This window comes from Ambystoma mexicanum, chromosome 13 (genome assembly GCF_040938575.1).
Source record: "Ambystoma mexicanum isolate Mex_15411 chromosome 13, UKY_AmexF1_1, whole genome shotgun sequence".
Taxonomy (NCBI): domain Eukaryota; kingdom Metazoa; phylum Chordata; class Amphibia; order Caudata; family Ambystomatidae; genus Ambystoma; species Ambystoma mexicanum.
The window spans coordinates 687,175,658-687,196,174 of record NC_090938.1 but is presented as its reverse complement, the minus strand read 5'-3'; the positions used below and the strand labels follow the sequence as shown (position 1 = coordinate 687,196,174).

At 44.5% G+C, this 20,517-nt stretch overlaps 1 protein-coding gene across 3 annotated transcripts in view; it reads right to left on the bottom strand.

The window, feature by feature from the left end:
* The window catches only part of STARD3 (StAR related lipid transfer domain containing 3), a 274,830-nt gene that overhangs the window by 239,776 nt on the left and 14,537 nt on the right, over positions 1–20,517 (bottom strand). For 2 of the 3 annotated variants that reach the window (XM_069634727.1, XM_069634728.1), the window contains exon 2: positions 9,783–10,066. In XM_069634727.1, coding sequence (XP_069490828.1) covers positions 9,783–10,016 — 234 coding nt within the window. In that variant the 5' untranslated portion in view covers positions 10,017–10,066. Of the gene's footprint in view, positions 1–9,577; positions 9,692–9,782; positions 10,067–20,517 lie in introns of those variants that run through there. The other variant, XM_069634729.1, reaches the window with a different exon arrangement.

Genomic DNA, 20,517 nt, shown 5'->3' with positions numbered 1-20,517 from the left:
ATAGAAACCTTTCACATAATATATCAAAACATGAAAAATGTTAGAAATAAAAAAAAAATAAAACAAAACACTCATCCAGAAGTAAGGAACCCAAATAGGTACATCATAATTATCCCAAAACATTTTTTAAACTTGGGTCCGTCAAGTTACCCAGCTTCATATAAAAAGTTTCATAGAGATTTAAAAAAAAAAAAAAAAAAAAAAACACAATCTAGTCCAATTCAGAATTAAAGATTCTTCACCACCTCTAGAAGGCAATTCCATAATAAATCTGAAACTTCTGCTGGTCATGTACAGATTTTGAAAAGAATATACAACTCTTACGTTCACTAGTTTCATCACAATCAAGAACCACGTGTTCAATTGTCTCTCGCAGATTACTACTGCAAAACCAACATGTATGAATTGTTATATTAATTTATGGACGAAGAACCTCTCTGGTTGGGAAGAGACCGACTCTAAATACCATTTAGATCATTCTGTTGTTGGGACCTGGATACTCCCATCAAACATGAAGGTAAAGTACCTCTTTTCTAGTTCAGTTTCGCATATTCCAAAAACAGCAAATAGGTGTCAATTCTATTTCGTCCTTGCCCAGTCCATATCACACTATTATTTCTCACAGCTGTCGGATTGCTTGTCAAATTACCAGTGTTTACTGCCAACCCTCTGAGTAAAACACTCAGCATACCCCCAAAATATACACACACACAAAAAAAAAACAGATTCAATAAAAACGCTAAACAGTATTCAGAGTGGGTTATATTCATTTGCCGTACAAAGTAAGCGTCTTGAATGGAAAGAGCTCCTTCAATGAAGTTAAACTGGTATCTCAATATTAAAAATCGGCAAACCCCAAGGTAGAGATTTTACCATTTTCCAGATTAAACCTTCAACAATATCAAAGCTTTTATATGTTTTTAACTCCAACCGATGCACGAGATTAGGCACCACTTTCATGTTACATTAGGGGGAACTAGAGAACTTGCCATGTTTGATCGTAATCTTTTTTAGCTGGGCAATTAAAGGTTTCAACTTGCACCCAATTTTCCTCTCAAATGTCCCTTCTGAACTTGAATTGGCTAAAACGCAGCCCAAGTAAATAATTTCACTACATCTCTATTTTTTCATTTCCAATAGCCCAACCAAATGCGTTTGCTTTCCTTTGATTGTCAACTTGGGATGTATTAATCACCAAATCATTTTCTTTAGCATATTTTACAAAAAAGCTAAGCTTGCGCCAACAGATCTATTGCAGCTGCATCAAAATTGCTAACAACTTCAATTAAGATGCCCTATCCCAATGGGGTTAACTAAATCAGACATGCCCGATATAGACATCAAGCATTTTAGTAGACCGTCTGCGATTGAAAATATATATATATATATATGTTTGCAGGGGGCTTCTGAAATACCATATACAATGGCAAGCATTAAACCTTTCAGAAAAGTTCCAAAAAACGTTCAAAGCTGATCTGAAACCTGGAAATTTGGTTTACTATTGAGGCCCACCTTTTCACATCTTGGAGTAAAACAATTTTACAAAGCTCTTAATTGATGGATCCAAAAAGAGAGAGGGCTGTAATTGGAAGGTTTACCTCCGTTTAAATATCGAAACCAAGACACGGATCACGGCAGTGGCACCATCAAGGTTTTTACCTCAGTAGTAAATGAAGTTGTTAAACTACTGACCAATGAAACACATTTTAATAAAATTGCCATACCATTGGGTCCTGATACAGACTGCTTAGATTTCAGAATTGACTCCTTTGGGTCGTGAAGAGAGAATGTAAACTCCCAATTTCTCAGAACCATCCAACTGAACATATAATAGAGTTGGGCCAGCCTAGGAACACACATTTTATATATATATATATATATATATATATATATATATATATATATATATATATATATATATATGTTTCTTCAGTTATTGGATTTACACAAGAACCCACTTGTTTAATCTTGGCACAAATAGCCAGTTTCCTAACATTCTCTATACATTAATATTTATTATCAATATATTCATGTGATGTTTATGCAGGTTACCCAGTTATTCCCTCCATTTTTCTACCTAGAATGTTGTACAATATTTTCTTAATTCTGTTTTTCTCTCTTTTTCTGGGCCGCTCACACGTAGGTAAGGTGACTAAGTCCTGGTAATGGGTGAAGTATAAATACTCAATAACGGAACCCCTTCTTGCCAACTCCTTCACAAATTATTTTATGACTGGGTTAAACTGTCCAGGTTCTAAAGAATTTGCTTTTTTCCCCCCCTTTTAGGATGATTGAACAATGCCTCTGATAAATATATGAGAAGAATTCCTCAATCTTTGCATGCCACAAGACCTTATTCCCTTTGGCTGAGGGTATTACCCATGCTTAACGATTTACTCTTGCATACACGTATGCATTAAGCAACACTGTGGTAATTAAGCAAGCAAACTCACTATGCAAATGTATCAGGGGAGACACAGTTCATATAGAGGAAGTGGGTTGGGGGCGTGTGTAAAAATATGCTTGGTACTATCCATCACATTATATGTATTTTCTGAGTGTGATATACCCTGGAGTTTCATCAAAATCCCCCATGAATTCCACTACACAAAGCTTTATTAATACTGGCATCTCCATAACAGAAACAATATCCCTCCAATATGCCAGAAGCCGCAGCACAATAGCTATTCAATTCTCCTACAAGAATTATACTCACAATTTACCATAGAATTCCATTAAATAGCAATACCATGTTCTACCTTTTACCAAGCAGCTCCCACTGATTCAGAACAGCCAAAACGCAGTCACTTACATTCTCAATAATCTGGGCACACGCTCCAAGGGACTTAATACAAAATGTAATGAGGCTCTTCCCATCCCCCAAAGTCCCCCACAGTCTACCTCTTGCTTAGCTAATTTGTTGAAGCAGTGATTCCATCAAGAACTAGCAATTAGCATGGTAGTTAACCAGGGTTCTCGTAGAAGAATTGTTCCAAAACCAATCAACCTAGGAAATGAATGAGTTACTAAGTATGTGATTTCCTCATAAACAGCTCCACGAAAAGAAAAGTACAACTTATTAACCTAACGATAAGTCATGTTTCATCCAGTAAAACTTGAGGCATGGAGACTAACCAACACCAGTCAGTTGTTTCACGAATCGACAAAAACCTCTTACCGGAGAATCACAGTTCAACCTCCCTGCTGCTCTCCCTCCCCATTTGTACATCGGGACAGTTTAACAATTAAGAATTATCAGAATGTGCATATATATATATTTACCTTTGTATTGCACAAAAATAATTCTAACCACATTTGTCTGAACAAACCTATATGGTCAAAAATGAGTTGTGCAACAATTTGGAGTCACAGAATCTAGGCGGTTTTGTTGAACTCCAATACATCAATATCCTTTAGACTGGATCAGCCTTAACACTGGAATGTTAGCAAATAGATAAAGCAACTGAGCAATTTAACAGACTATAGTCTTGGTTTCCCAAGTCCCTTCTCGGTTAAACTCCTCAAGGGTGGCCCCTTTGTTCCGTTAAGATACTGTGTTCAGCCTTTGGGGCCTTCTCAACAGATCTGGTTTTGACTCAACAGTGTAGAATCAGGAGCCATCTCTCCATGTGTGGACAGACCCCCTTGATCAATATTAAGCACTGCTCCCATCAGTTGGAAGAACTTTGCAATATCCTTTTGGCTTGAATCCATCCTCTGCCTTTTCTGCTTACTGCAGACGTTCATGGAATTGGTAGATCTACTCCCAAGATTATTTTCCTGGTCACCGAACATATGAAATCAAGGGGTGTCCTGTGCACACACAAAGCACACTAACGCTATGAAGCAGCTACTCAAAATCAGTGATTAGGAGTAAAATACAGTTCTGTCAACGCAGAAGACAACAGCCTTCTAAATTTGACAGTTTACACGTCAATAGCCCTAATAAAATCTGCATCTGGCTGCACGCACGCAAACTAAAGCATGTAATGGCAAGTCTGGTAGATGCCTGGTCCTCAAAACACACAGTAAATAGCGGCAGGTATGAGTGACGATAACTAACTGGATGCAATCACACCACTTCAAAGATTCTTCATTGGCTGGCCGTATATTCCTGCCAACTACCTAAGCCTCACACCACAACCTTGAAGTGCCCATTTGTCACTGACAAATGAATTGTCCCCACATTCACAATTCGAAAGTTTTGGTCTTCTTTCACCTTTAGGAAATCTGGGATTCTTCCAGATAATACTCCCTAAAAGCAGTTCCTTGTTACATTTTCCAGAAAAGTAACCTAGCCAGAGTTCCTAACTTTCCAGATTTGCAAGTTTTACTCAAGTCACTACTACCCAGAGTTTGTGATCCCTAAGGTTTTCCGGTCTGGTGGTCTGGCCAATGACCTTGGGTTTAGAACACATCAAGTCAGGTTCTCCTGGTACAGCTTGGTACATGATTGAAAGTTAGAATCACACAGTATATATTGTTATGGTGAAGCTCTGTCTTTCACTCATTAGAGGCTGTGTCCGGGTATACCGAAATACAATATCTTCCACTTTCGGTCAGTAGCCACAAATACTGGAGTCAAGTGCAGAGACCAAGCCCCATAAATACAAATGAGAGTCTTGCAAGGGTGATAAAGCACCCATCACCAACTCCATTGCCTGTCAAGAGTCCAGTATCTACTGCTCAGTATATGCTCATTTGAAACTCTCTGGTCCCAGATTTGTATTTCATCATTTTTATCTTCAAATTTTCATGAGCTACAATGATCCTCTTTTTAGGGGCTGAGTGGGTGAGGATGATTAAACACAAAATCGACAAAGAATCCCACAAATCAGCTTCCTTCCCTTACCGCACCGAGTGAGCTACCCTAGATGTATACTTATTAAATCCTATGCATTTTCTTTACCCCAAAACAAGGGCTCTTGACCATGTAGTTGTTAGAAAATATACATCTTTTAATATTTATCACAACATATCAATTTGAATATACAATATTAAAACATACATTTGTTCAAAACACATACTTGACCACATATTGTGTGTGCATTTCCACTAGATGCATAACAACAAAATCATCAGACACCTTGTTTCTGCCTTTCTATGGTGTATCCTCTACTCAGAGTCACCGTTCTTGTTTATGCCCTTCCCAATTTATACGGGCAAAAAAGGAATGTGCCAACACTTGATACACCAATGTTTCTAGAACCAACATACATTTATCTCTTAGAAGATAAGCAAGGCAAATATTCCCTATTGCGTATCCTGTTGGTGCTGTCATCAGGGCACTCGGGCTTAGTTCATGTTCTGGTTTTCACACACTGAGTGGTATACCATAATTTGCAATCTCTCTAAATAACAAACAACTAAACTTAAAAACATGGTTTTACAACTTTTTTGTGCAAAAGAAGTACTGTAATACATCTATGACAACTTCATCTCTGTTATTTATATAGGCAGCAGGGATATATTAATTTTTAAGTGATATCGTTATTGACCACTGGGCATAATTCATTTTCTTTTATATCCTGTATAAATAATTCCACATTTACCCTCTAGGGTTTTCATTTCATAAATCTAACATGGAAGGTTATCTATGGGGGTATTCGTATGATGTCATTTTACCCCTCTCTACTCGTTTCTCAATCATTTGTGAGTCACACCTTCTGGATGCTCACCTCTTGTCGAATCTTCAACCGTTATTCACTTATTAAAGTAACTCATATGTCTGCCATGCAGGTGGAGCTGCCTCCCAATTGTGTACTTTATCTTTTTCACAGACCATCGACCGTCTCCCATTTCCTACACGGTCTCACTCTGTAATATAAACAAGGGTCTGTGATGACTAACCGGTTTCCCAATGTTCGCCTCGAAAAATCTAACTTGAAAAGAAATGGCTTACCCATGCACTTCAAATTGCTTCAATTTTTGCGAGGAGGACTTCGTTTTTCCTCGCCTATAGCGTGACTGTACTGGCCGTGATCTAAATCATAATAGTAAACAAAAATCAGTTCCCTTCTAAATGTCTCGTAACTTGCGCCTAATGCCTGTATCTTACCTCAGTGATTTAAACTGCAGCTTTCCGTCCCGCTCGCTAATGGCAACTGCTTCTCAGCAGTGTGGCGAGCCTGTTCACGGATGGGTTATCTTAAATAGCGGATATAGTAATTTGAGAGACAAACTCGTACATACATACAAGAGCACCGACCAAAGATATACCTAACAGTCAATTGACGTCGTGGAACTTACCCCGGTGGTCGGCCATTTCCCCTGCGGGAAATGCTCGGTCTGCAAACTAACATCTAACATGAAACATGTAGACCTGAAAGGGAGAAAATGGGAACTAAAGAATTTCACGAATTGTAACTCAAAATGGGTAGTGTATGGGATTAAATGCCCATGTGGCTTGTTATATATTGGCAAAACTAAGAGACCAATCCGTCAAAGAATCTGTGAACACAGATCCTGTGTTAAGAATCAGGTACCTGACAAACCTTTAGAGGCACATTTTAAGAATGCCCATCATGGAGTACAAGATATCTAAGTAATACTGGCTCAACCTAGAGGCGGTAACAGAGATCTAAAGCTAAGACAAGCTGAACAGAAATGGATATACTCCGTAGACACTGTAAAGAATGGATTAAACATTTCTATTGAATGGTCTCTTTATTCATCACAAAAAGTAAAAAAGACATAGGGGCGGTTATTTTGACCATTATACAAGTTTTTGGTTAAATAAGGCAATATCTAATGTAAGGAAATATATGGGAAACGAGTGATTAACAGTCTTGGTACTTATTCCCCCAAAAAATACTGCAGTATTACATTTTTGAACGTCATGTTCACTACTGATTGCGTGTGGCTGTGGTATATGACACTATTTGGGAAAAGTTATTGCAGGGAGATATGCTATCTGGTTTCGCATGCAAAAAGAGTAACCAATGTCCGGCGTTCCAAAATCTTTACAGGATATGCCCATAGCAAGATGGCCGCGGGTCACGTGACAATGCGGCATGTGACTATGCGGTGCATTACTGAATAACAACACAAAAAATATGAATGGTATTGGATGTTGATAGAGCGGCGAGACGGCACTATTCACTTTGTAGACAGGATATCTTCAGTTGCGAGTCATGTGATGCGTTGACACGTAAATGCGTGCGCTCACCACGTGACATTACTATATCCGCTATTTAAGACGGACCCATCCGTGAATAGGCTCGCCACACTGCTGAGAAGCAGTTTCCATTAGCGAGCGGGACGGAAAGCTGCAGTTTAAATCACTGAGGTAAGACACAGGCATTAGGCACATGTCAAGTTACGAGACATTTAGAAGGGAACTGATTTTTGTTTCCCGTTTTGTTTACTATTATGATTTAGATCACGGCCAGTATAGTCACGCTATAGGCGAGGAAAAACGAAGTCCTCCTTGCATAAATTGAAGCAATTTGAATTGCATGGATAAGCCATTTCTTTTCAAGTCAGATTTTTCGAGGCGAACATTGGGAAACCAGTTAGTCATCACAGACCATTGTTTATATTACAGAGTGAGACCGTGTAGGAAATAGACGGTTGATGGTCTGTGAAAAAGATAAAGAACACAATTGGGAGGCAGCTCCACCTGCATGGCAGACATATGAGTTACTTTAATAAGTGAATAACAGTTGAAGATTCAACAAGAGGTGAGCATCCAGAAGGTGTGACTCACAAATGATTGAGAAACGAGTAGAGAGGGGTAAAATGACATCATACGAATACCCCCAGAGATAACCTTCCATGTTAGATTTATGAAATGAAAACCCTAGCGGGTAAATGTGGAATTATTTATACAGGATATAAAAGAAAATGAATTATGCCCAGTGGTCAATAACTATATCAATTAAAAATGAATATATCCCTGCTGCCTATATAAATAACACAGATGAAGTTGTCATAGATGTATTACAGTACTTCTTTTGCACAAAAAAGTTGTAAAACCATGTTTTTAAGTTTAGTTGTTTGTTTTTTAGAGAGATTGCAAATTATGGTATACCACTCTGTGTGAAAACCAGAACATGAACTAAGCCCGAGTGCCCTGATGACAGCACCAACAGGATCCGCAATAGGGAATATTTGCCTTGCTTATCTTCTAAGAGATAAATGTCTATGTTGGTTCTAGAAACACATTGTTGTATCAAGTGTTGGCACATTCCTTTTTTGCCCGTATAAATTGGGAAGGGCATAAACAAGAACGGAAACTCCTAGTAGAGGATACACCATAGAAAGGCATAAACAAGGCGTCTGATGATTTTGTTGTTATGCATCTAGTGGAAATGCACACACAATAATATGTGGTTAAGTATGTGTTTTGAACAAATGTATGTGTTTTTTAATATTGTATATTCAAATTGATGTTATGTTGTGATAATTATTAAAAGATGTATATTTTCTTAACTACATGGTCAAGAGCCCTTGTTTTGGGGTAAAAAAAATGCATGGATTTAATATGTATACATCTAGGGTAGCTCACTCGGTGCGGTAAGGGAAGGAAGCTGATTTGTGGGATTCTTTGTTGATTTTGTGTTTCATCATTTTTAGACTGCTTGAGATCCCCAAGTCTGTCCAAGAAGTATCCCTCCCAATGTCAATAGGTGGTTCAGAAATACAGATTCTTAAAACAGGTGCTGTTTCACCAAAACTCATGGCAGACGCCCAGTCCTTTTTAAACCAGTCCCATACAGTTACAATCTTCTTATATTTGGGGTGGTCGTTCTGTTGTTGAAGTTTTAGTAAGATAACTCATACCCAGGTGATCAAAGAAAGCAAGACCTGCTGAACTGGACCGAGCCTGGTGTCTTGACTGCCCTCCGAAAAGACCAATTAAAACAGCAACAGTTGATATGTTCCTTGAGTTAACTTCCTTTAGCTGCGTCAACATATTGGGAGCCCCTCTACTGGGAGCAAACATAGGTTAAGAACCTGCTGTATGGGCTGGTTCCTACTCAGGAGGCTCTACAACTACGACTTGGCTCATTGTACCTTTCAGAGGAAAGATATCTATTTGTGTCTAGTCCTGCCCACAAGGACAGTCCAGCACCAAAATGCTAGGCAAACCTAGACACGCATTTCTTCACAGTCGGGAAGCAGGGAAATGAATTAAGTGTGGCAACGGTGCTGCCTCCGTCTTGGCACAGAGTGAGGAGTGCATGAATGCATCACTGTTCACACTTAGAATTATACCTTATTCCTGAGAACAAACATGGTTCATGACTTGGTACCTTGGCATGCCAAAACATCAGATCTGCCACATCAAAGAGGTCCCCAATTCAGTAGCCAGACTAATAACTAGAAAGACCACCCCCCAATCATTCCCCCCGCTTCATTAAAAATGCTTCCATGCAAAAGTCCAAAAACCTAATCAAGAAAACGCAACCCAAACAAAACAGACACTGTCCAAACCCCATTGAAACAATGTGAATTCCCAAGTTGGAGGTTGGCGTTAGGCAGTACTTTGATCATGCCCCATATAGACATCTGCAAAAAATAAAACCGCTGCTCCACTAAGGAGAAACTTTTTTTTTTATTTATTAAAACTCACCTGTTAGGCCAAACCAAATGGCCCCTCCATTATTCAAGAGAGCCCTAGAGGCGATTTGATTTACAGAGCAGCGTTCTACCAATTCCCATCTTTCACTGGTGAAAACAATCAACAAAAAGGCTGCTGACGACTGGAGTAATCAAATTAACAGAATTCAGACAGCAGAATTATTCCATGTTGCAAGACCAATCCATGGGGAACTTACATTAAGTTCAATTATCCATAGCAGGGAGATAAAGAGCAAGTCAAAGGTCACAAAGAGGCAGAAGGTCCGTCTGACATCCGAAATGGCCTTCCTCTTCTCTGGTGCAAGGAAGTAGTGTGGTGAGTAAATCTGGCTCTGGGAGAAGGAGCTATTTATGGAAGCGATGGCGGGGAGGCTGTGCTCCAAGTCATTTGGATAGGACCCAGGCGGTTTGCTCATGGTCTTCTCAGCCATGGATCACCACAGCGACACAGGTAGAGGTTCAACAGGAGTCAGCATGCAGACTGTAGGAAGAAGAAACACAATGAATTACCAAAAAGTATTGGATTCTGGAATCAAAATACAAATAAACCAACAAACCCTCCCCATTCTAACGGATCAGGCTAGCATTCTTCCATCAAGTAACCAACTCATGTGTGGCCTAACACAGCCAATAAAATGTGTGCATTAACAGCTGGATATGCCTCCTCCGTCCAACCCACCCACTGGCACAAACATATCTACATGCCTTCCTGTACCCAGCACCCAGCTACCAAACATGCCCACCCACACATACAATCACTGTATACCATATGTAACGAAAAAAAATTCCCGAAAGATATTTAAATGGACATGTTTGTTATTTTTAATTTCACCAAAACATTTTATTAATGTATTCGTTATAAACACATGGAACCATACATACCTAGCAAACCTGCCCACCAGAACTAATATATCATAGGTACCCACCCCAACACCAACCCACATGCAACACATTATTCCCCAGCACCCACCTACTTCGCATTAACACACCAGTCATCTGCTGACTATGCCCACCAGCACCCACCTACCAAAAGCACCCTCCAACCCCCTTATCAACCACAGAGCCTGCTCATCACGTAACCTAGAGGCACAAGAGCAATAGGATAATAAGATATGCTGCAGGCAGTATTGAGGTTCACTGACAGAGTGGTGTGTAGTTCCCAACAATGGAACAGCAGAGTGTTGCAGGGGATGACGTACATGCCCTGGTGCATTTGTGGGACAGTCCCAGAAAAGGAATAGACCCCTGAAATGTAGGATTAAGGTTGTTTGTTACCTTTAGTCCTAGTATGTATGGCGTCTGCACTATACGAGTCATCGGAAAGACAGGTGAACAATTATTGAGGGTACAGCAACTTCCTTTTCATGGACAGAAAAGCAGCATGTTCCAGAGCGTTGAGAAGCCACCACCGAAAAGGCATCACCTCGTGGTTAGACAGAATTAGCAGAAACTAGACATCTAATTTCTGGAGGCTTCAGCAGATTAAAAACATACTCGTGGATGTGGGGCAGCGGCGGACTCACCACTGTTGAACCACTATGCCAATCTTCCTCTTTAATTCATCTACACATACTTTTGAATCCTGATGGGCACAGGGGCACTCATAACAATCTGCGGTCACCTGCCCTTAGAAGTACTCTTCCCCTAGGATCCCACACTTAAGTTGTTGCGTCCACTATTGTTAATTACATTTTTCCTTAAAGGCTTGCTGGGTGGTGGGGTGATAATATTCAGTTCAGTAACTGCACAACACTTAGGTTGTTTAATACTAGAAGCTGCATTGAAATCAGGGGAGTAATTATGTTTTTGGTTTAAACTAAGTTGTACTCAATCCCCACTGCACCGTCCCCAAAAAGTGAGCAAACATATTTCACCTATTATGAGAACACAAAAAAAAAAGGATAAAATATATCCACTACAAAATTTTTCTTCTGCCCAATAAAGCAGTCAGCAACCCGAAGGCCAGAAAGTTCCGTTTAATATCAAGAAAGAAATTGTTGGGGGCGCTGTTGAGCAGCCGAGGAAAATGGCTGCTTAGCCGGAGAGCTCCGTTCTTACCCACTTGAATCCGCTAATTATCGGCAGTAATCCGCAGAATCTCGCACCAACACTGCTACGATTCTGGATCTGTCACCTTCCTCCTTGTGCTGCCGAAGTTTGAGGAGAAATTGCGGTCTGGAACCGGCACAACCAACACGTGGACCAGTGGCGCCGCGCGGCCTCCTGACAGGGCCCTGCTGTGCCCACTCGCGCCCGGTGGTGCTGCCTCTGATCCTTGGGCGCCGCCGTCTGTGGGCTCCCTGCGACGCCTCCCCGCTGGATCGATCCGCTCTCCTGCTGGTGCTTGCCGGAGCGGGACTTCTCACCATCTACCACCCTGCTTGTGGGCCTGCGGCGGGGACGGCCTGGGGCTGTCGGCCCGGAGTGGACCGGGGCTGGGCAGCGACCCGATCAACCGCTGCGGGCTGGGCTGGAGCCCCCTGCGCCTACACATAGATGCGGCCCCCCATGGTCTGTGGAGCGGGGGCCGCTCACATTACACTACGCGCTGAGAGGAGCGGCTTTCCTCCCCCGACGAACGACTACAGCTTCTCCCGACTGCTGACGCCCCCCCCGTCCCGGCGGCCCTCCACGGCTCACGGCACGGCCCCCTGGACACTTCTGGGCTGCGGGACACGCTGCCGCCACGCGGCTACGTGGTCTGCCGCTTGCGGAGTCTGCCTCTGGTCGCCAGCGGCCCCTGCACCTCTTCGGCCCCGGATCTGGGCCTTGCTACGGCGGGCCGGGTGGGGGGTTGGAGATTGGCATTTTCTTTCCGTCCCGGAGAGCGCCAGAGGTCGTGTGGGTCCAGCCGCCCTGGAGGCTGTAAGATGAGTGCTGTGAGTTACACCTCGCCCCTCCATCCAGGTGGGAGCCCTGAATTACCTAGCCACCCACACCTCAGCGTAATATAACCAGGGTGGGAGCGAACACTCGTGGGCTCACCCTGCTCCCCCCCTGACTCTCACCGCCCAAGACGCGCTGGGCCCCCACGGTGCACCTGCTGCAACCGGTCTCTCTCCGCCTCACTGACCACTCTTTATGCGATTGAAGTGCAACACCCTGTGAGGCCCGTGCCCCATGAGGCTCTATGTCCTGAGGTGCCACTAAAGGAGGTAGCATCCCACTCTATGAACGCACACAGCTGTGAACAGTAACACCCCTTCAACCTGCCTACAACTCAATTCCAGGAGTGCCCACGCATATTCTACAGTGACCCTGGTTGACCTGGGCGTGCTTGACTGTCCCCATCAGCTCCATCTGCAGGGCCTACCGCCACCGCAAGACTCCTACTGAATCCTGTAATATACAGAATATACAGCCCCACTGGCTGCAATTGCTCACTGCTTCACTAACAGTTCTGTCCGGCTGTGAGTTGGCCGCCCCTGCCCTATCAGGCGTTACCGCTGCCACCAATTCAAGCTAACTACACGCCACAACCGCCAGTCAACCACCATCCTCTCTATGGAGGCCCAGCCTACACCCACCACTAATCCCGTCAAATCGTGCATAGTCCCCCACTACAGCAATGTCCAACAGGGCGCGTGGTGCTAACAAGGTTGGTGCCATGGATAAGTTCACCAAAGTGGCGCCCAGGGCGGACCAGGCGCCCTCTTCAACAGCGCAGGAAGAGGGCGATTCCCTGCCGGACCCCCTGCAACCTGACCTAACCGCAATGATGGAGTCCATGGCCAAAAACTTTGCAGCCTTTCATGAAAGGCTGGATGACATCAACGCTAACGTTGCCTCCTTGGGAGCTAAACTCGATCAGCACGGGGCCAGGATCACAGAAACGGAGCAAAGAATCGGCACCAACGAAGACAACGTACACACCTTACAAAACACAGTCACTGAGCTCGTCCGCGACATGCAACAGGTCAAAGCGAAGTGTGACGACCTTGAATCGAGGTCGCGAAGAAATAACATTTGTATCGTGGGGGTTCCTGAATCTGCGTTAAAAGGGCGCATGGCGCTCGCGCTCGAACAACTCCTCAAAGACCTCCTCGATAATCCCGCGCTCTCACCATTCTTCACAGTCGAAAGAGCACATCGCTCGCTGGCACCCCAGCCCAGGCCTGCGGACTTCCCTAGGCCAATAATCGCAAAACTTAAGTTACAAGGACAGAGACCACATACTCCGTCTGGCCAGAGAGAAAGGGGAATTAAGGCTGGATTCACAAATCATCAGAATCTTCCCCGACTTCTCGGTCGGGGTGCAGATGGAAAGACGCCAATTTGGAGGGGTGAAAAAAATGCTAAGAGACAGAAAAAATAGAGTATGCGATGCTCTTCCCTGCTTGACTAAAAATCACCCACCGCAACAAACTTTATTTTTTCATGGTGCCTGACGAGGCGGTCAAGTTCATTGAGGCACAAATCCCACTATTGGACCCCCGGAGGACGCCAGGGCTACCGGGCCCCTGCGCTGTGCCTTGCTGGCCGTGCCCGGCCCCCCGGTGGACTGATGGGCCCCCCCCCCGCGGGCCGACACAGCCCAAATATCAGCATATCAGGAGCACAACCCCTTGAAGGGGATACATCCTTAAATCACCGAACTGTATCGCCACACACTGGGACCGTTCTTCGAAAGCCAAGCCATACTGTCATGCATCACCCTGGGGCAGTAGCAGCTTGGACCTTATCATTCTTGAACATGTGTGTCCTCTCTTTGTAACCTTACTTTCATTAGCCGATCAAAAAATGTAATGTTTCATCAAAAAAAAAAAAAATTGCAACAAGTGTGGGTCAGACGGCAGCAGCAGCCCCCACTGCAGCTGCAATGCCTTCTAAAGTGGAGTGTTTGTGTTCAAACCTCGGTTGGGCTATTGTTTGAGCGTTTGAGCGTTGCCGAGTTGGGTATGGCGCGCAGTGGATTGCTCCGGGGGTGGGTATGGTTACACTGCTAGTTTGTACCGGGCGGTGAGGGTGGGGGGTGGTGAAGTTGGGGAATGGTATATAAAAAATGGCAGAAAGGTTGGGACTGGGCTTAAAGGGAGGCGCTCTTGCACCATTGCAGCGCACATGGCGGCACTCTACACTAGGGATGTCCCATAAACTGCCTGCATGACTTAAAATATTCACATGGAATGTTTGGGGAATGACGAATTTCACAAAGTCCCGTAGGATCACGGCATACGCACAAAGGCATGGGATCAAGGTGCTCCTATTGCAAGAGACACACGCTCTGAAACTTCTATCATCCAATCTTGCACAAACCTGGGGCCCCAACAGGTACTACACGCAATACTCCACTCAGGCCAGGGGTGTTCTTACGCTCATCCACAAGTGTATAAAATTCACACTCCATACATCCCACATTGACACAAGGTAGATAGTGATTCTCCACTGCACTCTAGCTAACGAAGAATGTTTGCTTGTTAACTCATACGCGCCCAACACTGACTCCCCCGAATTTACAGACACATTAACCGCTATCCTCATGAAATACGTGGAAGTCCCCATTATATGGGGAGGTGACATGAATCTTATATTTGACAATGTCCTAGATAGAACGACCACCACCCGCAGGGCCACAACCCGTGCTGCCAAGCGACTCCAGGCGCAAATGAGCTCCCTGGATATACACGATGTATGGAGAACGCTCCATCCCCAAGAAAGAGATTACACTTTTTACTCAACGGTTCATGACAGCTCCTCAAGAATAGATATGTTCCTGTTGTCGGGGAACCGAGTGGGCAGGGTTTCAGATGTCAGCATCCTCCCACGTACGCTATCTGAACACTCCCCTGTGCTACTACAGATCCAAATGGGTAATACACTGGCGGCCCGACCCGCCTAGTGATTTAAGTCGGATGCTCTGTCGGACATTGTCTTTAAAGCTGAGATCCTGGCAGACAAACACGTTCTTTGAGAACAACAACGCGTCCGACACCTCCGAGGGGACACGGTGGGAGGCATTTAAAGTACACAGAGGGATGTGCATTTCGAGGGAGGTGGGGGTCCTCAAAGCCATAAGGCAGGCCTTAACAACTCCGAAACCAAGCTTAAAACCCTTGAACAAGAGTATGTTTCCACATCAGCCCGGGCAATCCTAGCAAAGAACAGAACTAGAACTGTTTGAGTCCCACGCTCTAAGCGAGGTACGGTACTATGCTCGCCCCGTGGCTGCCCGCAGATATGGGGAGGAGGACCGACCGGGGAGGACCCTGGCTAAATTGGTGCGTGTGGAGGGCGGCAAGACCCGTATTGACAGCATCATTGACAAACAGGGTGTAAGACACTGGTCGGACCAAGCCATCATTGACACCTTTGCTAGCTTTTATGCCAACCTATACGGCCCCCAGCCTGAATACACTTCCCACGATTTGGACGACCTACTAGAATGTATTCCTATGACCCTCATTTCCCAGGACACCAAGGAACAACTCGAGGCCCTGTTCACCTTAGATGAGATCGTTCAGGTAATCTCAGACCTCCCTAAGAACAAGGCCCCAGGCCCCGACGGGCTCACATCTACCAGGAACATGTTGCCACTCTAGCACCCATATTACACGGGGTCTGGACCGAATCACTCCGACTAAATACCCTCCCTCTCTCCCTCCCTCCCTCCTTAAGAGAAGCCCTAATAACAGTTCTTCCCAAACCAGGGAAGCCCCCCAGACGAATGTGGGTCCTATAGGCCCCTGTCGCTCATTAACACGGACACAACATTTTTCGATAAAATAATTGCTAACAGATTCCTCCCATTCATGCCCCATCTCGTTCATGCTGACCAAAGTGGATTCGTTCCTGGTCGCTCTACAGCACTAAACATCTGCCGCCTATTTAACGTGATGTCCAGAATCGACCCGAGTGCTGACACAGTGGCGGTCACACTGGATGCCCAAAAGGCATTCGACATTGTCTCATGGCAATACTTATGGGCCGTGCTAGAAATAAATGGGAGTGGGACCAAATATGCTCTCCTACATAAAACTACTGTACACAGGACCATTGGCCAGGGTGCTAGTCAACTCTGTTACCTCCTCTCCCTTTGTGCTGCACAAGGGTACCCGTCAGGGATGTCCATTCTCCCCCATCCCATTTGTGCTCACCATTGAACCCATGGCGGACCATGTCAGGCACCGACACACCAACAAGGGCATTCGCCTACGGGACACGCCAGAAATCATCTCACTGTACGCTTATGATGTACTTTTGTACGTCAGAAACCCCTCCACACACCTAGACCCGATCATCCGAGACATAACCAAAATAGGCACGTACTCGGGTTTCACCATTAATTACTCTAAATCAGAAATGTTCCCTCTCACCACAGCAACCCAGCAAACGGCGTGCAAATTTCCCCTACGCTGGTCTCCAGGTGGCATCAGGTACCTTGGGGTGCAAGTGTCACTGACCAAAGCTTCCTTACTAGTGGACAACTACGAGACAACAGCACAGCTCATTGAATCCAAGATGCTCAAATGGCGCAATCTCTCACTGTCCCTCGCGGGCAGACTGTCCCTAATAAAAATGATTGTGGTCCCCAAGCTCCTTTATATTTTTGCCAATGTACCGATATGGCCCGGGAAGCAATATTTTTAAGAGGCTCCATTTGGCGTGTGCCCAATTTCTTTGGCATTCTGGAGCGGTCCGCAAGAAGTGGCAACATTTGACCTTACCATATGAAAAAGGGGGTTTCACAGCCCCTGACCTAACTTTGTACTGGAATGCGGCACAGGCCCAACACGCCACTCACTGGTACACACACCTAAATCTGCCTCCTCACGTCAAATTGGAGAACCTTGCAGGTGATGGAACTAACATCATGACTTTACTATTACACCGTACATTCCAGGCAGACACCCCCTCGGACCCGGTGGCCGCCAAGATTAGAGCATGGAAGAATATCTTGGACCCTAAACAAGGCCACTGCCCATACTATATATGGCAATTTCCTTGACTTGCCCCCACACACTATCAGCATCTCTCACGAGACTGGGAAGACCTGGGTTACCGAGCCCTAATGGACCTATACTTCGATGGCACATTTATCACCCCCCAAACATGGCGACCCGAGCACTCCAATTCTGTGCTTGAGCTACTGCAATATTTCAGACTAAGAGCAGCGGTACGGGCAATGTGGCCATCATACCCGGACGAACCCCCAAAATCACCTGACAATACATAGCAAACTCCACAGGGGCCAAGGGCATCATATCCTTCCTATACAAAATGCAGCTGACAAAACTAGAGGACACATCCTTTAAACCACGGGAGGCATGGGCCAGGGAATTGGGAATGGAAATCACAATGGAATATGGAGCAAGATGTGTGCGCACACGCGCAAAGTCTCCCTTAGTGCGAGATTTCGTTGCATACAGTACAAACTCTTCAACAGGCTCTATTACACACCGCTCAGAGTTGCGAAATTCACTCATACTTCGACCCACTCATGCCCGAAATGTAAATCTGAAGAGGCAGATCATATACATATGTTCTGGTCCTGTCCTGGACTAAACACGTTCTGGACGGAAGTAACTAAAGGCGCTTTCAGAGATAACTGGCTCCACAGTAGGCCTGGACCAGTTAGCCTTGTTGTTCGGAGTTTGGGCTGGGGAAAATGAAAGGAAAATGTCAAAATTTCTGAATGTGAGTGCCATTGTCGCCAAGAGATGTATATTGCAGTGCTGGAAGCGCCACGCTCCACCCACCTTTGAGATATGGCTGAAAGCCCTCACTTGGGTACAAATGTGTGAAGAGGAGTATATCAGATCCCTGCCTACGCCTTCCCACCCCAAAAATGTGTGGTCAGAATTCTGCAGCTACCTGAACAATAAATACGAGGTTGAGTGGTACTCCACCCCCCCCCGCCGTGCCCACCCAACTAACTAACCCTGAGAACTGAGCATCCAAGCTCCCCATTGCTGTAAACCCCCCCTCTCCTCTCCCAGTCCGTGATGTTTGAAATAGTTGTGATGTAATGCAATGTTGTTTGCTTTCCTCTGCGCAATCTGTGCTGTACCTGTCTTAACCTTCTGCCAATAAACAAAAGTTTAAAAAAAAAAAAAACACAAATTTTAGAGATTCTTTATTTCAGCCACAATAAGAGATGGACACTATCCTATATTGTATATGCCCCCAATGAAGGCAAGAAATGATCTGAAATGCTCCGATGCAAAAGCCGACGGCCCTTCCTTATGGAATATTCCATTATATACCATTGGGAGGATTTATTGTTGTCTGGATCCAGTCTTAATAGGCCCAAAGGTAAGCAATGGGACCTTAATGAAGCCTCTGGGAAAGTTCAGGAATTCCAAGATGCAGTTCTTCAGTACATAGAGGGAAACACACCCACAGAACAGAGTTTACATTCTTTTCACACGAACAGATTTGATAATGGTGGAGAACAAAAACTGTCCTACTAGTGCCACATGCCTCTATATTGGATATTCCTTTTCAGACCATGCACGTTTGCGATTCCAAGTTTACCTGGGGTGGGAAAAGGCCCAAAACCTGGAATCCCTATTCCCTATGCTTTGGGAACCAAGAACCCTGAAGGATTTGGCAGCTGACATTTATCAGGAATAGCTTCTCAGATATTAAAGCGAACATCCAATGGGATGAGTTCAGAAAGACATCAAGCAGAGAAAAGCAATGACCTACATTGAAGGCTTTGGACAATAAATATAGGGAGCTGGGATCTAGGAAAGCGTACTGCCAACTTCAAATTGGGTGAGGTTAAACCAATAGGCCAGAACGCTGCCTATTCAAAACTAAAATAATTCAACAAAATGAGGTACAAATCTAATCTTGCCTACAAACTGAAGGCTAGAATCAAATCAGACAATCTCAAGGAAATCAAACTTATTTTTGTTGCCGCCAGTACAAAGAAAAAAACTCACTTGCTTTTAAAATGTTACATTTGACTCCATCAGGTCCGGGTGTACAGAGGGTGGTTTGCCCACTTCCTTTCACAAGACAATTTTCAGAACTCATTAACCCTTTGAATGTTCTACTCAACCAAATAGGGAGGTCATCCACACTGTGGGTGAAGCAAAGATTTATGTCTCGACAAGTCCTGGAGGAAGTCATTCTTTGTGCTCATCACACCCCCCCAATCACCTTGTTGAATGCAGATTCCAAATTGTGCACCAAAATCTAAACTAATAGGCTTAACAACTTGGTGATGGGGGTGACCAAGCAGGATCTGTCAGGGCGAGACAAGCCTCAGGCAGCCTAAAGAAGACTGTCAATTTAGAGGATATGGCCCATAAAACTGACACTCAAACCACTCAATGTAGAAAAAGCACCAGTGCGCCTCAAGTGGCCCTTTTCAGTAGCTAGGTTAAAGAAGATGGGGTTTGGATCCATCATCAGCTACTCTGTATCTTTCCTCTACTGGTTTGCTCATCAGAGAAACGAGTCAGGGTGGTCCCTATACCGTTTGCGACTGAGATCAGACAGCCTGAAGAACTCTGAGGCATACATTATCGGAGGGAGCGCAGTCACAATACTGCTTTATTAGCAAATAACATCAAGAATACAGTGACAGAGTGAGTCCTCTAGAGGCTCTTTGGACGAATTCCAGGCGGTGTCCAGTTTCAAGATCAATTTAGACATAATTAGGGCATAACAATCAAACTACATAGTGGCATGAGTAAAAAGGTAAAAATGCTCCATTGTGATGGGCCACTGACAAAAAGAATTGGGGTATCTGCATAAAGAAAACCTCTGGCCTGTAGATTGCAAAAGTGGAGTTCAGATGTGGGGTGAGGGGGGTGACAATTGGCAATGGCAACAGTTTTGGCTTTTGTGTAAACATATGGGATCTGCATTTTCCAGCCACTGCCATAAGGCTACTAATCAGCCAAAAGACGGCAACAGCTGGCAAATGGGGCTTCTACCTGGGCATATTATAGCAACAATACATATACAAGAGCCACAAGT